At 40.6% G+C, this 22,188-nt stretch overlaps 1 protein-coding gene across 2 annotated transcripts in view; it reads left to right on the top strand.

The window, feature by feature from the left end:
* The first annotated feature begins 405 nt into the window (after positions 1-405).
* ptpn11b (protein tyrosine phosphatase non-receptor type 11b) overlaps positions 406-22,188 on the top strand; it is a 71,081-nt gene continuing 49,298 nt past the window's right edge. For both annotated transcript variants that reach the window (XR_008572712.1, XM_054790010.1), the window contains exon 1: positions 406-547. Coding sequence is in view for 1 of the 2 variants with exons in the window: in XM_054790010.1 (XP_054645985.1) it covers positions 534-547 (14 nt within the window). In the remaining variant the exon portion in view is untranslated. The remainder of the gene's footprint in view (positions 548-22,188) is intronic.

The raw sequence follows: 22,188 nt of genomic DNA, 5'->3' as shown, positions 1-22,188 counted from the left end.
TCCTGGTGAAGGATCGGATGCATGTACCCTATATAGAGATAAAAGGTAAGAGCACAAATGTTTTTCAGGTAATAAAAAAATAAATAAATGTGACCAAGAAGTATTTGAAAACAAATTGAAAACATTTTTTATTTTTTACTAGAGTGAACTATTCTCTTCTGTTTCTTGTTATCTCCTAATGAGCAACCTGTATTAATATAAACATAAAAGATTATAAATAACATTTTAAAAGAAGTCAGCAGCCATAAACCTCACTGCACGTGACTGTTGAGAATGTTTGGGTAAGCCTGCCTCATCCGTAGAAAAAAACCGTTTGTGCTTTTGTTTTGAAGGTCATTGTCATAGTGTCATAATGCTTTTGTTCTGAAGACAAGATCCGGAAGCTGAGCGCCATGTTTGTTTGTAGTACGTATGGTTTGACGGCGGGGTTAGCCAATAGCCGGAGCTTTGTGACTGTCAGCCGCTGCTCAGTCACTCCAGTGCGGCCAACAAGCGTAACCTTTGACGGCTTCTGACAACCTGGAGTGACTGCGATGACATCTCGCAGGTAAAGAAAAAAATTCTTTCGTAGTTTTATTTTGTATTCCTAACGTTGTGTGTCACCTGTCATGGCGTCAACGTGTTTTGATTGACACCTGCTTCACTTTGTACGAGCACTGCTAGATAGTGAGAGGAAGAGGGGGCTGGTTAACTTTTACTCTCGTTCGGGACAAAGGCGAACATAAACTTATGGTTCAAATGTTATAATGTTATTAATTAATTTAAAGAAATAGGTTATAACACATAACATATACTTATATAAAGCTTTATTCTTTATTGACATCAAGCACAGCTGTTTAGATTGTGCAGGTGTGCCTCATAATAGGATTGTATACCTCATGTTATATATAGTATTTCCGGTATTTATCGTATTTTAAGAACAAAGACAAACATTCTAAAGGCTATAAACTTTTTAATACCAATGTGAATAGATCTATTTATATTGGAGATATACTGGGGATAAGTACTCAAGTGCATGCCATTAAAAATAGCAATGTGTTGTTTAATAGTCAGGTTGACACAAATAACGTTAAACCTTAAATGTAGATTTGCTTCTTCATTACATATGTTCATTTTAAAATTATTTTTATTCTGTATTACACACGACTAGTCCAGGGTGTACCCCGCCTCACGCCCGAAGTCAGCTGGGATAGCCTCCAGCATACCCGCGAGGATAAGCGGCCTAGAAGATGGATGTATTACACAAACTTAATTCATTTAGTAATTACTTTAAAAAAATTTATTTATTTTTCATTATTTTTTAATTTTCATTTTGCATGAATAAAAGTACAGGTCTTAAAATCCACTCAAGTAAAAGTAGCTGTACTAGTTAATAATTTGATTTTATATCTCATATTATAGGCTATAGGGTTTTTCCCATAAGTAACCAAATAATCTCATCTTAATGACACTAATTCTCAGGGCTATACGGGTTTTAACACTGATGTAAATGACTTTATTATATAAAATATATAATATTACCACAATAGAGGCCATATTTTTATTGGAGGGTGGAGAGGTGTTATATTACTACAGTAAAGTCTAAAATAGTCATATTAGGTCTAATGTATAAAAATCTGTAATTTTTGCAGGAAAAAATTCATAATATTCTAAGAATAAAGGCATATGGTGTAGAAAAAACAGTCATATTTTTATAAAAATTGTCATACTTTTATGAGGATAAAGTTGTTGTTTTTCAAGTGTAATTTTTTACAAAAAAAAAGCCAAAATATATTACAAGCATATCATGGTCTTTTAGATAAAAAAGTGGTAACATTAAAGGAATAAAGTAGTTTTTTCGTGGAAAAAAAGTAATATGTGCCATTATATAAATGAAATAGCATTGTTTTGTTTAATCGTGTGTGGAACCTTAAAATGTACACTTGCCCATAAAATTAAATAACATTATTAAACAAATGTAATTTTATTATTTATTTATTTATTTATTTTTTAGCAGTCACTCACTTGCTCGGACTTTCTTTTAATTCCAGCAGTGTATAGTGTTATTCCTAAATGTTTATTCTTGTGAGTATTTCACTGCATGTTATCAGGTGCATGTGCATCTAACATCAGCTCGATCCATGCTGTGTGCAACACTCTTTACGTCAGCACTTGGAAGAGAACTTTGCATGTCCCGCTCGCCAGAATTTTGCTTTCTTAGCACTCCAGGAGTTGATAGTTGACACAAAAGAGGTCATCACTGTACGGGTGTCAAATGGAGCACAGTGAATCAGGGCAGTGTAAGTTCAGGTTCAAACTCCTGTTTGGAATTCTTGACCATATTTTAATTTGAAGTTGATTTGAAGGTCTGAAAGTGCCGAATTTCGGATGAACTGCTCTAACGTGCTCAAAATTCCCTGTACCTCCTTTAATCTGTTTAAGGATGCTTAAAAAAAAGTTGAAGTAAAATGTTATCATTCTTAATTGTCATGTAAGCGTAATTAAGACACAAAAACAAACACTTAACTTGAATAATGTAATTGAACATGATTCACCAAGCAGATGTGGCTCTAATAATGGCATTTTTTTGCTAATTCAGAATTGCTGTACAAATGTAAAAATAAGTCAAGCGCTGCTAATACTAATGAAACGCAAAGCGAACAAGAATCGCGTGGGAGATGGCCTCATGCTTGCCCATTTTATGAACATCAAGTGTAAAAACGAGTTATTTTAAGACACAAAAACAAAGCAGTTAACTTTTAATTACAGAGTAATTTGATTACAAACTAAATGCATGACGATAGAAACGCTTCCTCGCTTTCTCTGTTAATTCAGAGCAGAGTTACGACGCATACAAACTAGGGATGTCCCGATCGACGTTTTTTGGCTTCCGATCAGATTTTTTCAATAGTCTTGCCGGGCCGAACCGATCCGGTACTGATCTTTTGTTTGTTTGTCTGTTTTAATAATAATAAGAAGCTTTTGTTAGAAACATGAATTTGTGGAATTGAATATGGTTATGAAAATAGCTCTTCCAAGCATTAAACATAACGCAACCAAAGTATTGCTGAATGTACTTTTTTATTACACAGCATGACCAACAATACGGTTTGGTTTTTGTAACAAACCTCTGTAAGTCAGGTCCCCAATCCAAGAAATGATCCATCATTCCATCCATCCATTTTCTATACCGCTTCTTCCTCATTAGGGTCGCGGGGGCATGCTGGAGCCTATCCCAGCTGACTTCGGGCGACAGGCGGGGTAATAAAAGATAAAAATGAAAAAAAAATGGGCATGCAAAATACTAGAAAAGTTATTTTTAACAAACTCTCTTAGAGTCCTATGAAATCCGTTTTCTCAGTTTTAATTTTTTAGGATTCAGTTTTTTACTTTTTCCACTTATTTTACCAGCATAGAGTGTGTGCTATTTGGGTTAGTGAATAAAATGCAAAAATCCTTCCATTTATTGATGCAATACATTGATGATGCAATACATCATTGGCCCACGAATCGGCTCAAAGAGCCGGTTCTTTAAAATGAATGACAGGAGCCAGCTTACGTTGTTGGTAGCCAATTAGGAACCGATTCGTTTTTTCCTCGTCTTTTTTTCCTGTTCAAGGCAAATGTCATTGGTCAAGATGTAAGATGTGCGGCGGCATCTCTGTGTCCACACAGAGCAGGGGGCGGGGTTAAACACATGCTGTGGTGTCCTTAAAGCTGATTTGTTCGTGAGAAATGAGATGACCTATTTTAACTTAATTTGTCTATTGAGATGGGTCTTTGTTTTTGTATTTTATTTATAATATAACATAATATATTTTTTGTAGCTGCTCATTGAGGTTTAAATAAAAATCAATTTAGATAATAAACATTTGATATCATGCATTTTTTACATTAGTAATTCATTTTACACAATGCACATCATTTGTTAATAAATTAAGACAACAAAAAAATCTGAGGATCCACTTCGGAGACGAAAGATCTGTCTTTTTTTTAGTGAGCCGAGCCCAAAGAACTGGCTCTCTAAAAAGAGCTGAAATTTCCATCACTAGTATCCAACTGATAGCATAGCTAGTTAGCTACGTAAGCAAGTGTAGCTTGTACAGCTGAGACATCATCGTGAGAGTTGCTGATGTAAACAAAGAAAAGTAGTAGAAGACTTGTAGATTTATATACAGATACATTAAAATTTTGCTCTAGTTTGATTCACTTTGTATGGACTTATTTCAGGAGCAAAATGCGAATTAAAGGCTTGAAAAACGTACTCGCACGAGTGCTCCCTTTTTTTTTTGTCTACTCGCACAATCTATTTCTAGGCGCATGTGAAATGTGAGTGAAATGCTCGCACTGTACAGCCCTGAGTAAGCGGGGGTATTCAGGCATATCTCTGCTATAATGCCCGTATACATACCATCTTTGGGGCTGGGTGAGAAGCTATTCACACCTTGGGCTTCATGGGGGGTAGCTTGCCATGGAGAATAATCCCCTGGTTCCTTTCAAGGGAGCATTGCCATTTCACATTTTGGGAACACTTTTACTCTGGATTGGTAGTTTTGGCCGCACTGGTCCCCCCCTGCTAGTGGTCAAATAAGTAGGGAGATGCCATACCACTTTAATACCAGTGTTTCCCATACATTCATGTATGTACGCCACTAAATCATTTTCACCGCCACATATCGATTTGGCGATACCTTTTGAGAATTCTTAATTTTTATGCAGAGACTGTTATTTTGAAAACTCTTACTTTGAAAGTGTCACTTCTGCTTTCGGTTTGTGTGTTGCAGTCGGTATTCTTTTGGTTGCTTTCTATATCGGAATTACCCAATAAAAACAGAATCTACAGTTAAACGTGGAATCTCTCAGAAATTAACATAATTCAATGCTGTCATCGTGAGGAAGAGCAACGTTTGTGTGGGGAAGTATTTCCCAGCGGACTGCTCAATCGTGGCTGAATCTCAGCATGAACCGGAAAAAGCTGGCAGTAAAAGCGGGGTTAGCTTAGTAGCAGAGCATGCTAGTGCAGCTTTGTGTGTGAGTGACTCAGGCTGTATGAGTGTGTTTACACCGTGTTGTGTTTTACCGCTTCTTAATTCAAACAATCGTTTTACGTTGTGCTGAAACTAGGAGGAGAGGCATATTTATTTTTGCTCCCAGCTCGTCTTAACCGTCAATAAACACAGCACACACAACACACTTCCGGCCTTCAAAATAAGAGCTCTGTTCGCCACACACTGTCTGGCAACAAAATAAGGCAAGGTAAGTTTATTTATAGAGCACAATTCGTACACAAGGTAATTCAAAGTGCTTTACAGAAAAGAAGGGCAAAAACACTTCATGAAATCATTCTATAAAACATAAAATCACTCTAAAATCATTACACAAAATTCCATAAATCATTGCCTGAAACAACAAAAATAAAAATGAAGTAAAAGAGTCAAGACAAAATACTTTCAGTTGTCATATGCACAATTGAATAGAAGCTTTTTCAGCTTGGATTTGAACATTGCCAAAGTTGAGGATTGTCGCACATCTTCTGGAAAATAAGGTTTCTTACATCTACATAGCTTGCATTAGTAACTAAGGTTGGGCATCGAGTCTCAAGTATCGATGAGGTGATAACATTCTGATTTCTCCCGGGATTTCTCCCGGCAACACAAAGATATCATGCAAAGTAGGGTGCACGACCAACATGATTAAACACCTCCCGATTAATGTTGTACCAATAAGATTTTGCCCCTTTTTTGACATGCGACGTACGGCTTCCTCGAAGCAGTCAGAAAAGTCAAACAACAGATGATGTCTGTTTCATGCCAATGTATCCGAGGGTTTCAATATGCCCGCTGTTGTGGAAGTTTGGTGTAAATAAAGGATGGGAGCCATGGCTGCAAGATGCAAGTTTATTCATGTAAACACAACAAAATAAGTGTGTCATAAAAATAGCTTACACCAACTACAATATACAAAAACAAGAAGGGGGAGTGAGACAAAAAGCATTTTGAAAAAGTAATTTCTTGAAAACAGCAATTAAACTGAAATAGGCTGTTTATCAGCTGATCAAAAGTTTAAGATTATCGCTCAAAAAAATACCAAAAAACTCTCCAAACCACAACAAAAAATGTTCTCAGTAGGACTCAGTAATGAGTATCTCCACCGTTCTTGTTGTCTTCTCGTTGTCTTGTCTTGTCAAAAATTGGTTTGGGCTTGCTTGATGTATGCAAACATTTATGATCCTGCCTCTTAAAAGCATTGATTTGAGAATCGTTAGGAACCATAATCGAAATGAGGAATCAGAACTGCAATTGTTCAAATTCAATGATGCCCAACCCTACTAATACCGCAATTGGAATTGCATTGGTAGCTACATCTTCTTTCACCACCAGCATGTGGAATTACAGTTTGTTGAGGATTTTGTAGCAATATGTGCAGAGGCTGACACCCCATTAGAAAAGTTAGCCAAGCTACACCCGTTTCTGAAATTCTGGGCGAAATTGGCCAGTGATGTATTGCATCAATAAATATACGGATTTTAGAATTTAATAAATGGACATTTTATTTACTGTCACAAAGTACACACTCTGTGCTGGTAATATAAGTCTAAAAGGTAAAAAAACGCAATTTAAAAGTATAAAATGGAAAAAATGGAATTTGAAAAAAATACAATGCAATTTATAAAAAAATTAAATGGAATTTGGGAAAAAATATAAGATTTAAGCAGTGTCATTAGTTTTCGAAGGGGAACAAACATGAATTATGAATTAAAATTTGAGATGAAATAGAGAACTTGCAGAACATTGAATTAAGCCATATTTATTGGAACCACCGGCGATGGGACTATATGTCTGATGCTGAGGTGTTGGATGACAAAGACATGGAGGTGAATACCTCTGTGAAAGTAAGTCTTATAACATGTATAATGCTTTGAATGCTTGTCGCTATGGTGGCAGATTGAGGTGTTTGCATCCAAAATGTGTTTATACCGTACTCGTAAAGGTGTTTCTTCATACAGTAGCAGTCTTCAGTGAAATTAACGTGGTGATCCATATCGCATACAAAGAACTTAGCACTTGGGTCGTTCTACTCACATCTATAGCTCTACCTTGGCCTGCTCACAGCATGTGTCCACTTACAAATCACCTCAACTGGCCGTGGCAGGTGGCTCCCCCCTGCTGCATAATCTGGTTCTCCTGGCCTCCAGAGCTCCACCCGGGGCTGCTCACAGCATGTGTCCGCTTACATAGCACCGTCCTCGGCCATGGCAGGTAGCTCACATCGGACTATACTGCGTGGTTGTCCTAACATCTACAGCTGAACTCGGGACTGCTCACAGCATTTGTCCGCTTACAACAATGCACTTTCCTTGGCGTCCACCACGGATGGCTTTCGTACTTGCTTCATTCATTGTAGTCTAAACCTTTATCTATTAAAGGAAAATAAACTTACAGTATCACTTGGACACTGAACAGCCAGAGGCAACACGACGTTTTGGCATGACTACTATTGTGATTAAAAATATACCAAGCAAAGTCTGCTAAGATGAGAGCCATCTCTACGCCGACATCACTTCCCGAAACGCCCCCTTTTCGAGACAGCTGTCAGAAAAATTTCCCGCCACATATTTAAATTTTTTTTTTTTTTTTTACTAATTTAACAAACATCTTAGCACATAATTACAAACCATGTAGAACATTTTTAAGCAAAGTTGAAAAATCATGTCGGTGACCCTTTTAATTGCTTGTTGTGTGATATTTTATTGATGTTCTGATGTTGTTATAGTCAGCATTACAGTTGTTTATTTAGTAAATAGCATCTGACTGCTGAACTAATTTGAGATTATGGCTAACCTAATTTAAAACTACTGTACAGTTTAACTAACACTTACTATATGAAAGTATATTTGCTGCCACTGTTTATATTAATATTCAGTTTTATATGCATATGAGATGGGGACATTGAGTTTATATAAAGTAATGCACCGTGTGTACACTTTCAAAGTCCACAATTAACGTTGATGAGTCCATCTAATGATTTTGACCGAAACGAGTGGTCAGTAATTCCATACACCAGTTTCAGAGATTAATACTCAACACTACCTGTTAGTCCTCCTCCTCAACACATTATAAAGGGACTTTCCCGGAGGGAGGGAGGGAGGGGAAGGAATCCACAAAAATTACATGCACATGCGTCATGGACAATAATGCACATTAGATGACTTAGTCTCGGTCAATGTATGCTAAACTAAACATCTTAACTTTGTGTTACAGGTGACAAATCAAATTAGTGTAACATCTAGCTAGGGCTGTCTTTGACTAAGGATTTTCATAGTTGAATCTGATTCGTTAGATTCAGGAATCAAGAATCTTTATTGTCATTGTGTGTCCATACAGCAAAATTACGATTGGTAACTCCCAGCTGTATATAAAAAAAAATAAAAACATACTAAGACGATATCAATATGTAAACAGTTGTAGTGCACATGAGCAGTAGGATGAGTATACTGTAAAGTGCAGTCCAGTGCAAAATTCAGTCCTTTATTGCACATAGTGAGTCTGTTTTATGTGTAGGGGGGAAATGGATTGGACACCTCTTGGTTGCGCTTTGGCTTTTGAGTCTGGAGGTCAGAGTTTTTATGTTTCTCTACTGTTTCCCGAGGGAAGCGGAACAAACAGTCCATTTCCTGGGTGGGTGGGGTTGACGGCAATATGTCGGGCCTTCCTGTGGGCCCGGCCCGCGTATATTGAGTCTGGGTCTGGAAGAAGACTTTCCACAATCCCCTGATTTTGCCTATAGTCGACTGATATTCAATAATTCTTAAAAACATTTTAAGAGCAGAGCTAATGGTGAGCCTGACAAGCAGATCTCATTTGCATCTTTTTCCACGTAAAAGTAACAGGCTAAAACACTTAAAAATAAACATGGTAGGTGTGCAACAACTGTACCTTAATTTATTTAGAGACACTGAAAGCAAGATGAACAAAACAGTAGGAACACGGTCATTGTTGGCACACATCACAAACGTAGAATAGGAACAATATGGCTTGAAAAACAACCTGCCAAAATTGTTAGTAGCCTAATATCTTGCCTTAAAATTCACATTAAAATGAAGTTGCCATAACAGGCTAACCCCTTTTTAAATGATCTTCAATGATTATCCAATGATGTTGGTTGTTGGGTCGCGTGATATATGAGAAGCTTCTGAGACAAGTTGCACTTCTTTCTGCAGCCATCTTTAACCTTTTCAAAATACTTCCACACTTTGGATGATTTTTAGTAGCCATTATGAGCCAGTAAGTCCATCGATGTTGACTGTCTTCCAAGCGTTCAAAGCTAGCGGTCACGTGAGTGCCTTTGGCTTGTGCCACTGAAGCGTGTGGTATCGGTCTTGTTAAACACACACGTCATTTTCAGTTTTATTGACACAAATTAGGCTGATTTTGGGTCAAAATTTTGCTATTCATAACAAAAACAAGGACATTCTTTGTAAAAATGTATGCTGAGCAGCAGCCGTGGGCACCCCCATGTAGTCAGCTTGGTACAATCTTGATCACATGACATTATTATATGATTTGATGGTAAGATTGATAGTTGAATCAAACTCTTCCAAATCTAATCATCGAATACTCTACCATTCTAAGGCACTCCTAGTAATATCTAATCCTATACAGTGGTGTGAAAATGTTTGCCCCCTTCATGATTTCTTTTTTCCATGTTTGTCAAACTTGTGACACAATGTTTCAGATCATCAATTTAATTATTAATCAATGACCACACAATTGAACACAAAATGCAGTCTTTAAATGAGTCAGTCTTTTTATTATTAAGGGAGAAAAAAAATCGAAACCTACAGTACATGGCCCTGTGTGAAAAAGTGATTGCCCCCTAAACCTAATAACTGGTTGGGCCACCCTTAGCAGCAACAACTGCAATAAGACATCTGCGATAACTTGTAATGAGTCTCTTACAGCGCTGTGGACGAATTTTGGCCCACTCATGTTTGCAGAATTGTTGTAATTTAGCCACATTGGAGGGCTTTCGAGCGTGAACCACGTTTTTCAGGTCATGCCACAGCATCTCAATAGTATTCAGGTCAGGACTTTGACAAAGCCTCTCCAAAGTCTTCATTTTGTTTTTCTTCAGCCATTCAGAGGTGGACTTGCTGGTGTGTTTTGGATCATTGTCCTGCTGCAGAACCCAAGTTGCTTTCAGCTTGAGGTCACGAACAGATGGCTGAATATTCTCCCTCAGGACTTTTTGGAAGACAACAGAATTCATGGTTCCATTTATCACAACAAGTCTTCCAGGTCCTGAAGCAGCAAAATAGCCACACTATAGCCAACACTACCACCACTATATTTTGCTGTTGGTATGAAGTTTTTTTCCTGAAATGTGGCATTAGTTTTACACCAGATGTAATGGGACACACACATTCCAAAAAGTTCAACTTTTGTTTCGTCAGACCACAGAATATTTTCCCAAAGTCCTGGGGATCATCAAAATGTTTTCTGGCAAAATTGAGACGAGCCTTAATGTTCTTTTTGTTCAGCAGTGTATTTCGTCTTGGAAATTTTGTCTTATGGTCGAGTCCTGAATACTAACCTTAACTGAAGCAAGTGAGGCCTGCAGTTCTGTGGATGATGTTGTGGGGTTTTTTGTGACCTCTTGGATGAGTCCTTGCTGTGCTCTTGGGGTAATTTTGGTTGGCTGGCCACTCCTGGGAAGGTTGAACACTGTTCCATGTTTTTGCCATTTGTGCATAATGGCTGTCACTGTGGTTCACTGGAGTCTCAGAGCTTTAGAAATGGCTTTACAACTTTTTTCAGACTGATAGATCTCAATTAATCTCAGTTATGTTTTAACAGGCGGCGCAATCACTTGGTTTGAATTTTTTCTCTCCCTTAATAAAAAGTTTAATTTAAAAACTGCATTTTGTGTTCAGTTGTGTTGTCATTGACTAATATTTAAATTAGTTTGATCTGAAACATTTTAGTGTGACTAACATGCAAAAAAATAAATCAGGAAGTGGGCAAACACTTTTTCACGCCACTGTATGTTATTGCTTATGAATTAATTTGATTTTTAGACGAGGGTAAAAAAACAACAAAAAAACAAGCTGCGGGCAGAAAATGGCCCCCAGTCAGCATTGTGGAAAAAGCCTGGAGTAAGTGTTAAGTCGGTTTCCGTACTGTTATTTTCCACAGTTTGTGTGTTACAGCGACTGAGACATTTGAGTGTTGCTTTTAGGCTGCTATTGCACTTCCTGATCTAAAATCTCACAGCCACAAATTTTTAAAAAAGTCTTAATGAAAGGTCTTTCAGGACAATTCAAATTCCGTATATCGGCCACTTGTACCTTCATCAGAGAGTGTAAAATAACACAAAATAACTTAATGTTTCTGCTCCGTGTTCATTCCAAAATCCCCACCAACTATGCACGATGACCCCCTATCTTTGTTAATGGAACAGACCCCATCTGTCACTGAGACCCATTTGAGAAGAATGAGTCAGGTTTTTTGTCAGGCCACAGGAAAACAACAGCCTGTGTGGAGGAATCAGATAACACGCTGGCAACCATTTCCACCAGAGCGACTCATGCACGAGCACACACACCCCCCCCACCAACTGTTGGTGTATGCATGTTGTACATGGAGGATTCATACAAGTACCTGTAATTAAAATAAGTGTACACTAATCCCTCATTTATCGCAGTTAATTGCTTCCCAACCGTGATAAATGAATTTCCGCAAAGTAGGACCCCTTATTTGTAAATCAAATATTTTTTACCTCCTACATATGTTTTATTAATATTATTAGAGCCCTTTAGACATACTGTATAATAACAGCCCTACAGTATGGGTGGGGAAGATTCTTAGATGCATTGCGATGCGGACATTGGCAATTATTAATCGTTTCATAAATGCCAATAATTGATGTGGAAAAAACGGGAAAAAAAAACGGAACAAAAAGACTGAAAGCGGAAGTGCCGCCCAGACAGTTTATGGTGGTGCACGTAAGTGTAATGGGCGCCACACACGGGAGGTGCCAAAAAAACTGCGATTGGCGAAAACTCATCACCAACCCTGCACATGTGTGGCGACGAGCGGCTGTGACCAGCTACACTGGTGAGTGATGCATTCACATTGAATTGTACGAGTCTCCCACAGTTTTGATTGGCTGTCAGATGTGGAGGGAATTTGGGGGTATCAAAGTAGTTCAGAGGAGGAAAAGCGGCCAGTGTTGATCGAGTACTCTTGCTAGTACCAGATGTTGCTAATATTGATGATAAACTTACATAAATGTCAGTTTAAGTTAATGTAAACTTACCCAATGTGTTTTACTCTGGCGCTAACAAGTTCCTATGCCACTGCTTTTTTCTTTATATCGCTATATTGTTTGGTTTTTTTTAGAAATGTCAAACAGCTCTGGGAAATTAATCTGTTTTCATGTTTATTTTAATTGTGGCTCATTAGATATGAAAAATATGTACAAATAAATTATACAGTATATAGAAAAAATATGCTTGAAAAAATTGATGATGATGAAATTGATCACAAAAAAGAGATGCGTCGATCATCGTTTCATCATCGCATCACAGGCCTCTGAATTGTAATGAAAGTGCCTTCAAGGACCATCAAACAGTGGGACAAATTGCCGCTTGCACTAAACATTCAAAAACTGGGGCATTTCTAACTGTATATTATTTTTTAATAAAATAATAGCCCATATTTCCAAAATTTATATCTCTTTATAGAGAAGTAGTTGAATATTGAATCATTTACTACAAAGAGATACATCATGATACAATCGCGATTAAATGTTTTAATCAATTGACAGCCCTAAAAATTACATATAGTTAAAGGTAAATTGAGCAAATTGGCTATTTCAAAATTGTGTATGAAACTGGTAGCCCTTTGCATTACTCAGTACCCAAGAAATAGCTCTGTATCAAAAAGGTTGGTGACCCCGGCATACAATATGGTGCGTGCGTGTCTTGTGTTATTCATACACTGCATGAGTACATCTGTATTAATATATTTTTTCATCAGAAAATGTTCTTCCTTGTTTGCATCCTATTAGCTAGCGAACAAATGGCAACGGGAACCGGAAGTTACATCGCCCGTCTGTGATGTCATTAGTGGTTGACTCTCAAAAATGTCAACACAAGACACGTTTTTATAGTTTTATAATTATAGCTTTACATGCATAAAACACTCAAGACATTCAAGAAACAACTCATGTCAAAACAGGGATGTGGCGGTGATCTCGCTGCCACATCGTGTCTTTGGGTACGTTCATTTATCCATGTCATTCATCATTTATATGTATTTATTTGCATTTTCAATTGTTTTCCGCATGTCAAACTATAATTGTAAAAGTAAAAATAATGTAAATAATATAAATAAAAAATGGTTAGCATCCATTTTGGTTAGTCACCTTCAGCCCAAATTAAAACATCCATAAAATATTTTATTTATCCTCGACTATGGTCCAGAACCCACTCTATGTTTCTGCTCCCCTCTTTTAAGGAGCAACTCACCAGTTGAGAACCACTGTCTAAGAATGTTTTAAGGATTTGCATGACATGTCTCAAAGAATAGAGACAAAATTATCATTTTTCTTGTATTCACTCGTTTAAAACAAAGTAAACTCCTAAGTAACTCGAATAATATAGGGGGGGGGGTCTTCGTTTAGCACCTTGTGCAAATACCACAGCTCGTCAGTGATGCTAAAAATACAGGCGACACTACCAAAATCCACACTCAGAGGCTTCGTCTGTGACCAATATAACCCTCGCAGGGACTTTGATGCCTCAGTGAGTCTGCTAAGTATACCACCTTTTTGTCGGCGGGCCTAGACAGACATGCTGAAAATAGCCAAGACCAAGCTTTAATGAACTTGAGACATTACGTAAGAGGCTAAGCGGCGGCTGGATTGCACGCTGTGTCCCGTTTGGCTTCAAGCAGCTTGAGGCCCAACCAGTCTCTCCCAGCTGCCCATGTCTCTCTGTTCTCTTGACATCTTATCACAGCTAACCAGGTCCATTTGGAATCCCGGCTGCTCATTTGTGTTTTCTCTGTTTGGCTGCTGGAGGCTAATGCAAGGAAATGGGTCACATGGTGGCCGTCAAAGGAAATCCTATTCTTGGAAAGCCCTGAGTCACGCAGTCGGCTACTCCAGTCATGATGGAGGCTGGAGCTGGGCAGGTCATTTGCGCCTAACCTTTTTATTTTAAACATAAGTCCACAATTGCTGGGATAAGAGTGTAACGATACATGTATTTGTAATCAGATTTTTCTGTATGGCACAGAGGCGTATTGAGATCCAAATCCAACAACTCCAAAACAAAACAAGTGACCTGGACAGTCACCATTATAAAATAACTAGGGCTGTCAAATGATAAACAATGTTAATCAAACTAATTCCAGTTTTCAAATTAATTAATTAATTATTATTAATTACCATTTGCAACCATGTGAAATATGCCAATTTTTACTGTATTTTATGAACAGAAATATAAATGACAAGACACGTGTATGTAAAATCCATCCATCCATCCATTTTCGCTTCTCCTCATTAGGGTTGTGGGGGGCATGCTGGAGCCTATCCCAGCTGACTTCGGGCGACAGGCGGGGTACACCCTGGACTGGTCGCCAGCCAACCGCAGGGCACATATAGACAAACAACCATTCACACTCACATTCATACCTATGGACAATTTAGAGTCTCCAATTAGCTCCACACTAACTCCACACAGAAATGCCCAAGGGAGAATCAAACCCAGGTCCAGGTCACTGTGTTGGCCAACGTGCTAACCACGAGACCACCGTGCAGCCCATGTAAAATCCAAATCAAGCTAAAAGATACCACACTGAAAATGTATTTGCCTAACACTACTGTCTTTAATGGTAGCAGAACATTTTAATCACATTTTAACCGCGTTATTATGAGCAAGGAGGGTTTGCGTTCAAAGACACCATGTAATTTAAGATGAATTCACATGTTTTGAGTGTACTGTACGTACTGTACTGTATGTATTTTCTGGGATTTCTGAGCTCACTTAAATGCAGCAAATTGTACTTCTGCAGTAAGAGCTTCTTTAGTGAGTGAGGAGTATTTGCACTTACTGTTTTTCATTGTCTTTCTGTTTTTCATTGTCTTTCTGTTTATCATTGTCTTTCTGTTTATTTAGACCACACATACACCCCATACACGCATAATAAAGACATTGTCGTGATGTTTGGAGTGTCCATGAATGCATCTTGCGGTCATCTAGTGACAATAAGGAAGTATTGTTCCGATGTTGAGCGGACGAGAGGCGTGTTTGCGATTTGGAGATACATATATGGTGATGGAATTGGACTGCTGTTGATGTGTTCAAGTCAGAATAAAGTTATTAAAGAGCGTTAGACTATGTGTGACTGTGTTGAAGCGATACGCTGTGCCTCCGTGTGCTGTCAAAACAGAGGCGTGGCTTGACATACAGTAATGCGTTAATTAGGGTAAAAAAGTTTAATAAAATAAATTAATTACTGCCGTGAACGTGCTATTTTTGACGGCCCTAATGATATAACATTACAAGTTTTTTTTTATTTATCTTGTGACCTTCTTGGGCCACTTAGTAATTGCATTTATTTGCATTCTACTTTGAATTTGTCGAATTTTCCTTCGGCAGAATTTGTCGAATTTTCCTTTGGCAGGATACTGAACCTCCAGTTGATACTGATGCTGCGTTATCAGTAGGTAGATGTGCTAACAGTGTCAATGCGCTTGGAGGTGGAAAAGCGCTACACAAGTGAAAGACCATTAGCACTTACCATTTTACTTATTATTATTATTATTTTTTTGCTATTTATTTTAAATATACACCCCTGATCAAAATCTTAAGACCAGTTGAAAAATTGCTAGAATTTGCGTTTTTCACATTTGGATCTTAATGAGGTTTTAAGTAGAGCTACAATATGCAAAAACAAGAAGAGTTAATGAGACAAAAAACATTTTGAAAAGTAATTTATTGAAAACAACAATTAAACTGAAATAGGCTGATTATCAGCTGATCAAAAGTTTAAGACCATCGCTCAAAAAATAACAAAAAACTCTGCAAACCAGAACAAAAAATGTTCTCAGTAGGACTCAGTAATGAGTAGCTCCACCGTTCTTGTTAATCACTTCAAAAATTCGTTTGGGCATGCTTGATGCGAGTGCCCGTCATTTGACATCCCTGCACCACATGAAGCTCCAGTGTTCCACTGAATGAAAAAGCACCCCAGACCATGAGTAGAAAACATCTCAGGTAGGATCTCCTTGTCATGCGAGTAACGTTGGAAGCCATCTGGACCATCAAGGTCACATTTTTTCTCATCTGAGAATAAAACTTTTTACCACCTTTCAATGTCCCATGTTTGATGCTCCCTGGCAAAGTCTAAACGGGCAGTTTTGTGGCGTTGAAGGAGACGAGGTCTTTGAATTCGTTTTTTGTTTTTTTAGCCCTTTTCCCGCAGATGTCGTCTGATGGTTATTGCGCTGCAGTTGGCACCAGTAAGGGCCTTAATGTGGGTGGAAGACCGCCCTGTGTCTTGATGGACAGCCAATCGGATCCTCCGGCTCAGCGCAGGTGTGATTTTTTTTTTTGGGGGGGGGGTCTACCACTTGACTTTTTGTTCCATAATGCTCAGGATCTTTCAAAAAATGTAGAATGACTGATTTACTGCACCCAACCTCAGCAACAATGGCACGCTGCGAGAGGCCGTTCTTATGCAGCTCGACAATTCGACCACTTTCAAAAAGACTTTCTTAGCTTTAGCCATCAGAAGGGCATGACAATGTGAATGCCCGACAGAAAATGAAAATTCTTACCCGATTTTGGCTTTTATAGCCTGTGGTCTTAAACTTTTGATCAGCTGATAAACAGCCTATTTCAGTTTAATTGTTGTTTTCAATAAATTACTTTTTCAAAGTGCTTTTTGTCTCACTCCCCCTTCTTGTTTTTGCATATTGTAGCTGTACTTAAAACCTCATCCAGATCCAAATGTGCAAAATGCAAATTCTATCAATTTTTCAACTGGTCTTAAGATTTTGATCAGGAGTGTATATGTTCAATTTCCGTTATGTTCTAATATACTGTCTAAAAATGACAGTTCAAAAGAGCTTTTGTTTTCCTCTTCTTTTCAGTAATTTCAAAAATGACCAGAAGCCAATCAGGCTGGGAAATATGGCATAGCTACTGTGAATGAGAATACATGTAATTTGGAAGTGGTAGTGCACAAGGCAGGATTTGAAGTGCACATTAAATGGTTTATGCACACTTTAAACGTTGCAACCCAACCTACCTCGGGGTGCCCAGCGTCACTCACTCGTGATGTGTGGCTGTTTTTTCCATCAGAGTTGAACAACTGGAGTTGTGTTGAAGCAGAAGCTGTAGTAATTCTACATGTGATCAAAGTTACTTAAGATTTGTCAAATCAGCTGCACAAGACTTCTATCAAAACGTGATAGTAGCATCTATTTACTACTTCCTGGTAGTGCTCTTAGCATCATGGGAGCTGTAGTTCTTTTAGCACAAACAAACTAATCTACTGCAATCTGAAATCTAATTTACATTTCTCTACATAACTACACATCAACAAAATAGACTAGTAGTAGAAGCATTATTTCAAGTCATTCAAACATCATGCTTAGGTCATGCATAGTAAGTTAAATATAAGTTCTACTTACTAACAGTTTTACTGAAATATGCTTCTGCATCTTAAGTGACACCATCTGAGTTTTTGCAGTAGCATTTAACAGAAACTGCTCCCCTTTTGAATTTTTTTTTATTTTTATACTGGTGCTGTCACGTCTTGTTCTTGGCATAGTGGCGATGACCCCAGTATGCAGAAAGCAGGCACTCGTTGCAGGAAAAACTTATCTTTAATGATGGCTGCAGCGCAGCGGCAGGAACTCGATAAAGAACGCTTTGCAGTAGCGTGTCAGGCTTACACAGACACCGACACAAACGAACGAAAGAACGAACGAACGAAACGAACGAAATGCAACAACACAGAAAGATGCACGCACCTGAACTAAATAGGACAACTCAAATTAGCAACAGGTGCAAGACAAAGAAGAAAGCAAAGCAGGCGGACACAAACCAGGCAAAACAGGAAGTACTACCAAAATAAGAGCATAGAACAGGAACTAAGGCATAAAAGTGTAAACACACTAAACTGTCACGCAGACTAACACATAGATCGTGACAGTACCCCCTCCTCAAGGACGGATCCTAGACGTCCGAAAAGTCCAAAGTCACAACAAAAGAAAAAAGGAGGGATGGGTGGTGGGAGGACCGGTGGTGGGTCAGCGGCACGACCCCTCCGGCGGACGGCCAGGATGGTGAGCCTGGCAGAGGAGTTGGGACCCATCCGGCGGTCGGCTAGAACGGCAGGTCCGGCAGAGTGAGTGGCGGAACCTCTCCGGAGGACGGCCAGGATGGTGAGCCTGGCAAAGGAGTTGGGACCCCTCCGGTGGTCGGCTAGAATGGCAGGTCCGGCGGAGTGAGTGGCGGAACCTCTCCGGAGGGCGGCCAGGATGGTGAGCCTGGCGGAGCTGGCAGGAGAGCTGAGCAGTGGCAGGGACTTCAGCAGAGGACAACTGGCACGTGGGAGATGCCAGAATAGGAACGAGAGTTGGGGCACGGTGGCGTGTTGGAGACGCCAGGACAGGAACTCCAGGCGAAGCCGGCTGACGTGTGGGAAACGCCAGGACAGGAACTGAAGGCGGAACGTATGCAGGAGTCTCGTCCTCTGGACTCGAAGGAGGAGGAATAGGCGAAGCGGGCTGCTGTTCCTGGCTTGCTGCCACGAGCCCTGCAGCTTGACTTCCAGATAGAGGACTAAGCTGTGCGTTTTGGCTAGCAGGAGGAACAAGCTGTGAGTCTTTTCCTGATGCAGTGAGCTCCGCATCTTGACTACCAGGTGGAAGAATCTTTGCGTTCAAGCTTGCAAGCGGGGAAGTGGGCCCTGCGTTTAGTCTTGCAGGAGCAGGAGCGAGCAGTGTGTCTTGGCTAGCAGCAGCAGGAGAGAGTTGTGCGTCTTGGCTAGCAGACGGAGTGGGCTGTGAGTCTCTTATCAACGCAGTGAGCCCCGCATCTTGACTTACAGGTGGAGGACTGAGATTTGCGTTCATGCTTGAATGTGGACAAGTGGGCCCTGCGTCCTGGCTTGCAGACGGAGGAGCTAGCTGTGCGTCCTGGCTTGCAGACGGAGGAGCTAGCTGTGCGTCCTGGCTTGCAGACGGAGGAGCTAGCTGTGCGTCCTGGCTTGCAGACGGAGGAGCTAGCTGTGCGTCTTGGCTTGCAGACGGAGGAGCTAGCTGTGCGTCTTGGCTTGCAGACGGAGGAGCTAGCTGTGCGTCTAACTCACAGCTGGTAGTACTAGCCCCCCCTTCCGAAGGCGGATCCCAGACGCCGTTCACTGCCATCGGCGGAACCAGGGAAGGGAGGAGGGGGGCTTGGAGGTGGGTCAGGAGTTCCACCTGCTCTGACCTCCCGAACGGAACTGCAGGTGGCCTCAGGCGTGGTCCTGGAACGGGCTTGAAATGCCGCGGGGTGGGCACGGGGGGGTTATGAGGTTTGAGGCAGCCAGGTGTGGCTTCTGGGGGAGTCTGTGACTTCAAGCAACTCGGCACGGACACCGGGAGGGACTGAAGCTTGAAGCTGTGTGGTGTGGGCTCCAGCGGCGTCTGTGACTTCACACCGCGTGGAGTGGGTACAGGGTGAGTCTGACACTTTTTGAGCCGAGGTGCGGGGGTGGGAGGAGAACTGACCTCTTGACGTTGCCTGGGAAGCAACTTGGAAACAAAGGAGGGCAGTTGGAGCTCGGAGCTTCGGGACGCGGGAATCTGAGGGAGACTGACCTCCTCTTGGCGTTGCGTGGGAAGCGGAGAAACAGAGGAGGGGGGCAGCCAGAGCTCGTCGTGCTGACGCTGAGCGGGGACCGTAATGGGCTGAGCCATCAGCCGGCACTCAGCAACATTACAAAGAGGGAGTTGCACCTCTGCTTGGCGTGGCGAGGAGGAGTTGCGTGGCTTCACCCTTTTACGCCGTGAACCTCTCGCTGGAGCCGGTCCAAACATGCCTTGGCGTCGCGGATGGTCAGATGTGCCTTTGGTGGGTCCCGGGTAAACCCACGCCATAGGAATAAGCGTGCCGTCCGGTCCCCACACCATGTCCTCCAGCTCCTCTGGAGAGAACATCGTGCACTCCTCTTCCATAGCCTTTAGAATCTGCCAGGTCCAGAAATCGCTCTCTGCGAGGTCATCTTCTTCTGGTTGTTGCATTCTGTCACGTCTTGTTCTTGGCATAGTGGCGATGACCCCAGTATGCAGAAAGCAGGCACTCGTTGCAGGAAAAACTTATCTTTAATGATGGCTGCAGCGCAGCGGCAGGAACTCGATAAAGAACGCTTTGCAGTAGCGTGTCAGGCTTACACAGACACCGACACAAACGAACGAAAGAACGAACGAACGAAACGAACGAAATGCAACAACACAGAAAGATGCACGCACCTGAACTAAATAGGACAACTCAAATTAGCAACAGGTGCAAGACAAAGAAGAAAGCAAAGCAGGCGGACACAAACCAGGCAAAACAGGAAGTACTACCAAAATAAGAGCATAGAACAGGAACTAAGGCATAAAAGTGTAAACACACTAAACTGTCACGCAGACTAACACATAGATCGTGACAGGTGCTGCAGTAAGTGGCTGCCTTTCAAGCAGCTCTGTGTATTCTCTTACACACATGTATAAATCAGTCACCTACAAACGGAGTTAGTAGTTGGTTAAGTTTGGTCGATTTGTTTTTCTTCAGCAAATAGGCTGTTAGCATTGCAGCTCACATAGCTATGCTAGTTTTGCTAGCGTTTGTGACCTTCCCCACCACTTCATGTTACATCTGGTAGGTCTCTATTACGTCCCATAAGTGCCAGGTTACAGTGCATATGTAAAAAGTGGATAAAGTGCACAGTAGCACTTCTTGGAGACACAATCTGTCAGAGACGGGTATGGACAAACACAGCTCATTAGCATCAAAGCTTCAGACACACAAAACGGCGTCTTCCCAGTAGGGATTTCTAAAAGCACTTTAAAACTATCTAAATTCCAGCATCAAGACTAGATTTTGGTCAACACACTTCTAATAAACTATTGTGGGACCTCTAAGACTTAAGTGAAATTGGTGAAAAATACTATAATTTGGGACCTTTAACTGAACTCGGAATGCATATGATAAGTTAATGATGGTTGCAACAGCTGAGCGGTTCAGACCAAAAGAGTGGCCAATATTTGTGGGCGTGTCGCCTCTCAAAGTTTTTTATGATGTTCATTTTCACTTTCATATGGCTTTCCTTTTCTTTGGCGCACTGCCGCTTGGGAGACATAATTAAGCCCAAAAAGAATAACCTATGTTATTCTTCTGCTTCAGGCACACACTGTATCGTTCCACCCAGCACAAGACTAGTTCTAGTTCTGAAGCAAGTCTTGTGTTTATGAACCAAAAATAAGTTTTAATTAATTTATGGGAGCATTTTCGTAACCACAAAATGTCGTATCACAGAATGCCGTAAACCAAGGACCACCTGTACAGTGTATATGTATTGTAGCGTAATTAGGCCAAAAATTAGACCTTTTGTCTATGGAATAGCTCTACTTAGCTTTATTTGCATCAATTTTGTTTTATTTGATTATTTTGTTTATTTTATTTTATTTTACCAAATACTATACAGTTACCATGGACAATGCCTTCATTTAATCCATGGGGGTCACCATGAAGTCATCATGCATATGTACACTCTGATACTACTTACCACATTTAATTGCGAGTTCCCGTGGCTGGAAAATTAATAGCCTAATGGCATACTGCTGAATTGGCTGGATTGTGAGGGGGTTTATCTGGGCGAGGGGCCGACTATGATCTGCTTTAACTACTCCACACACACGATTGAGATGTAATCTCCAGGCTTTGGTGACACAGCTGTTGTGTTTACTGCAGCTGGCAACAAGACTGCGAGCCAGGACCTGGGAGAGCTGGCACCCCTGGCCTGGCATGGTGTGGTGTATGTCGCAGCCAGAGGAAGCTGCCTTGGCTCTCACAGGACTGGGCTTTGTTTGCCGTTGACCACTCAGGAGAAAGGTGGTCAGACCAGTCAGCCCTAAGCTTGTCGCATAAGGTGGGGAAAGGAC

The sequence above is a fragment of the Dunckerocampus dactyliophorus genome, chromosome 1 (genome assembly GCF_027744805.1).
Source record: "Dunckerocampus dactyliophorus isolate RoL2022-P2 chromosome 1, RoL_Ddac_1.1, whole genome shotgun sequence".
Classification (NCBI taxonomy): domain Eukaryota; kingdom Metazoa; phylum Chordata; class Actinopteri; order Syngnathiformes; family Syngnathidae; genus Dunckerocampus; species Dunckerocampus dactyliophorus.
This window is presented reverse-complemented; position numbering and strand designations above follow the sequence as displayed.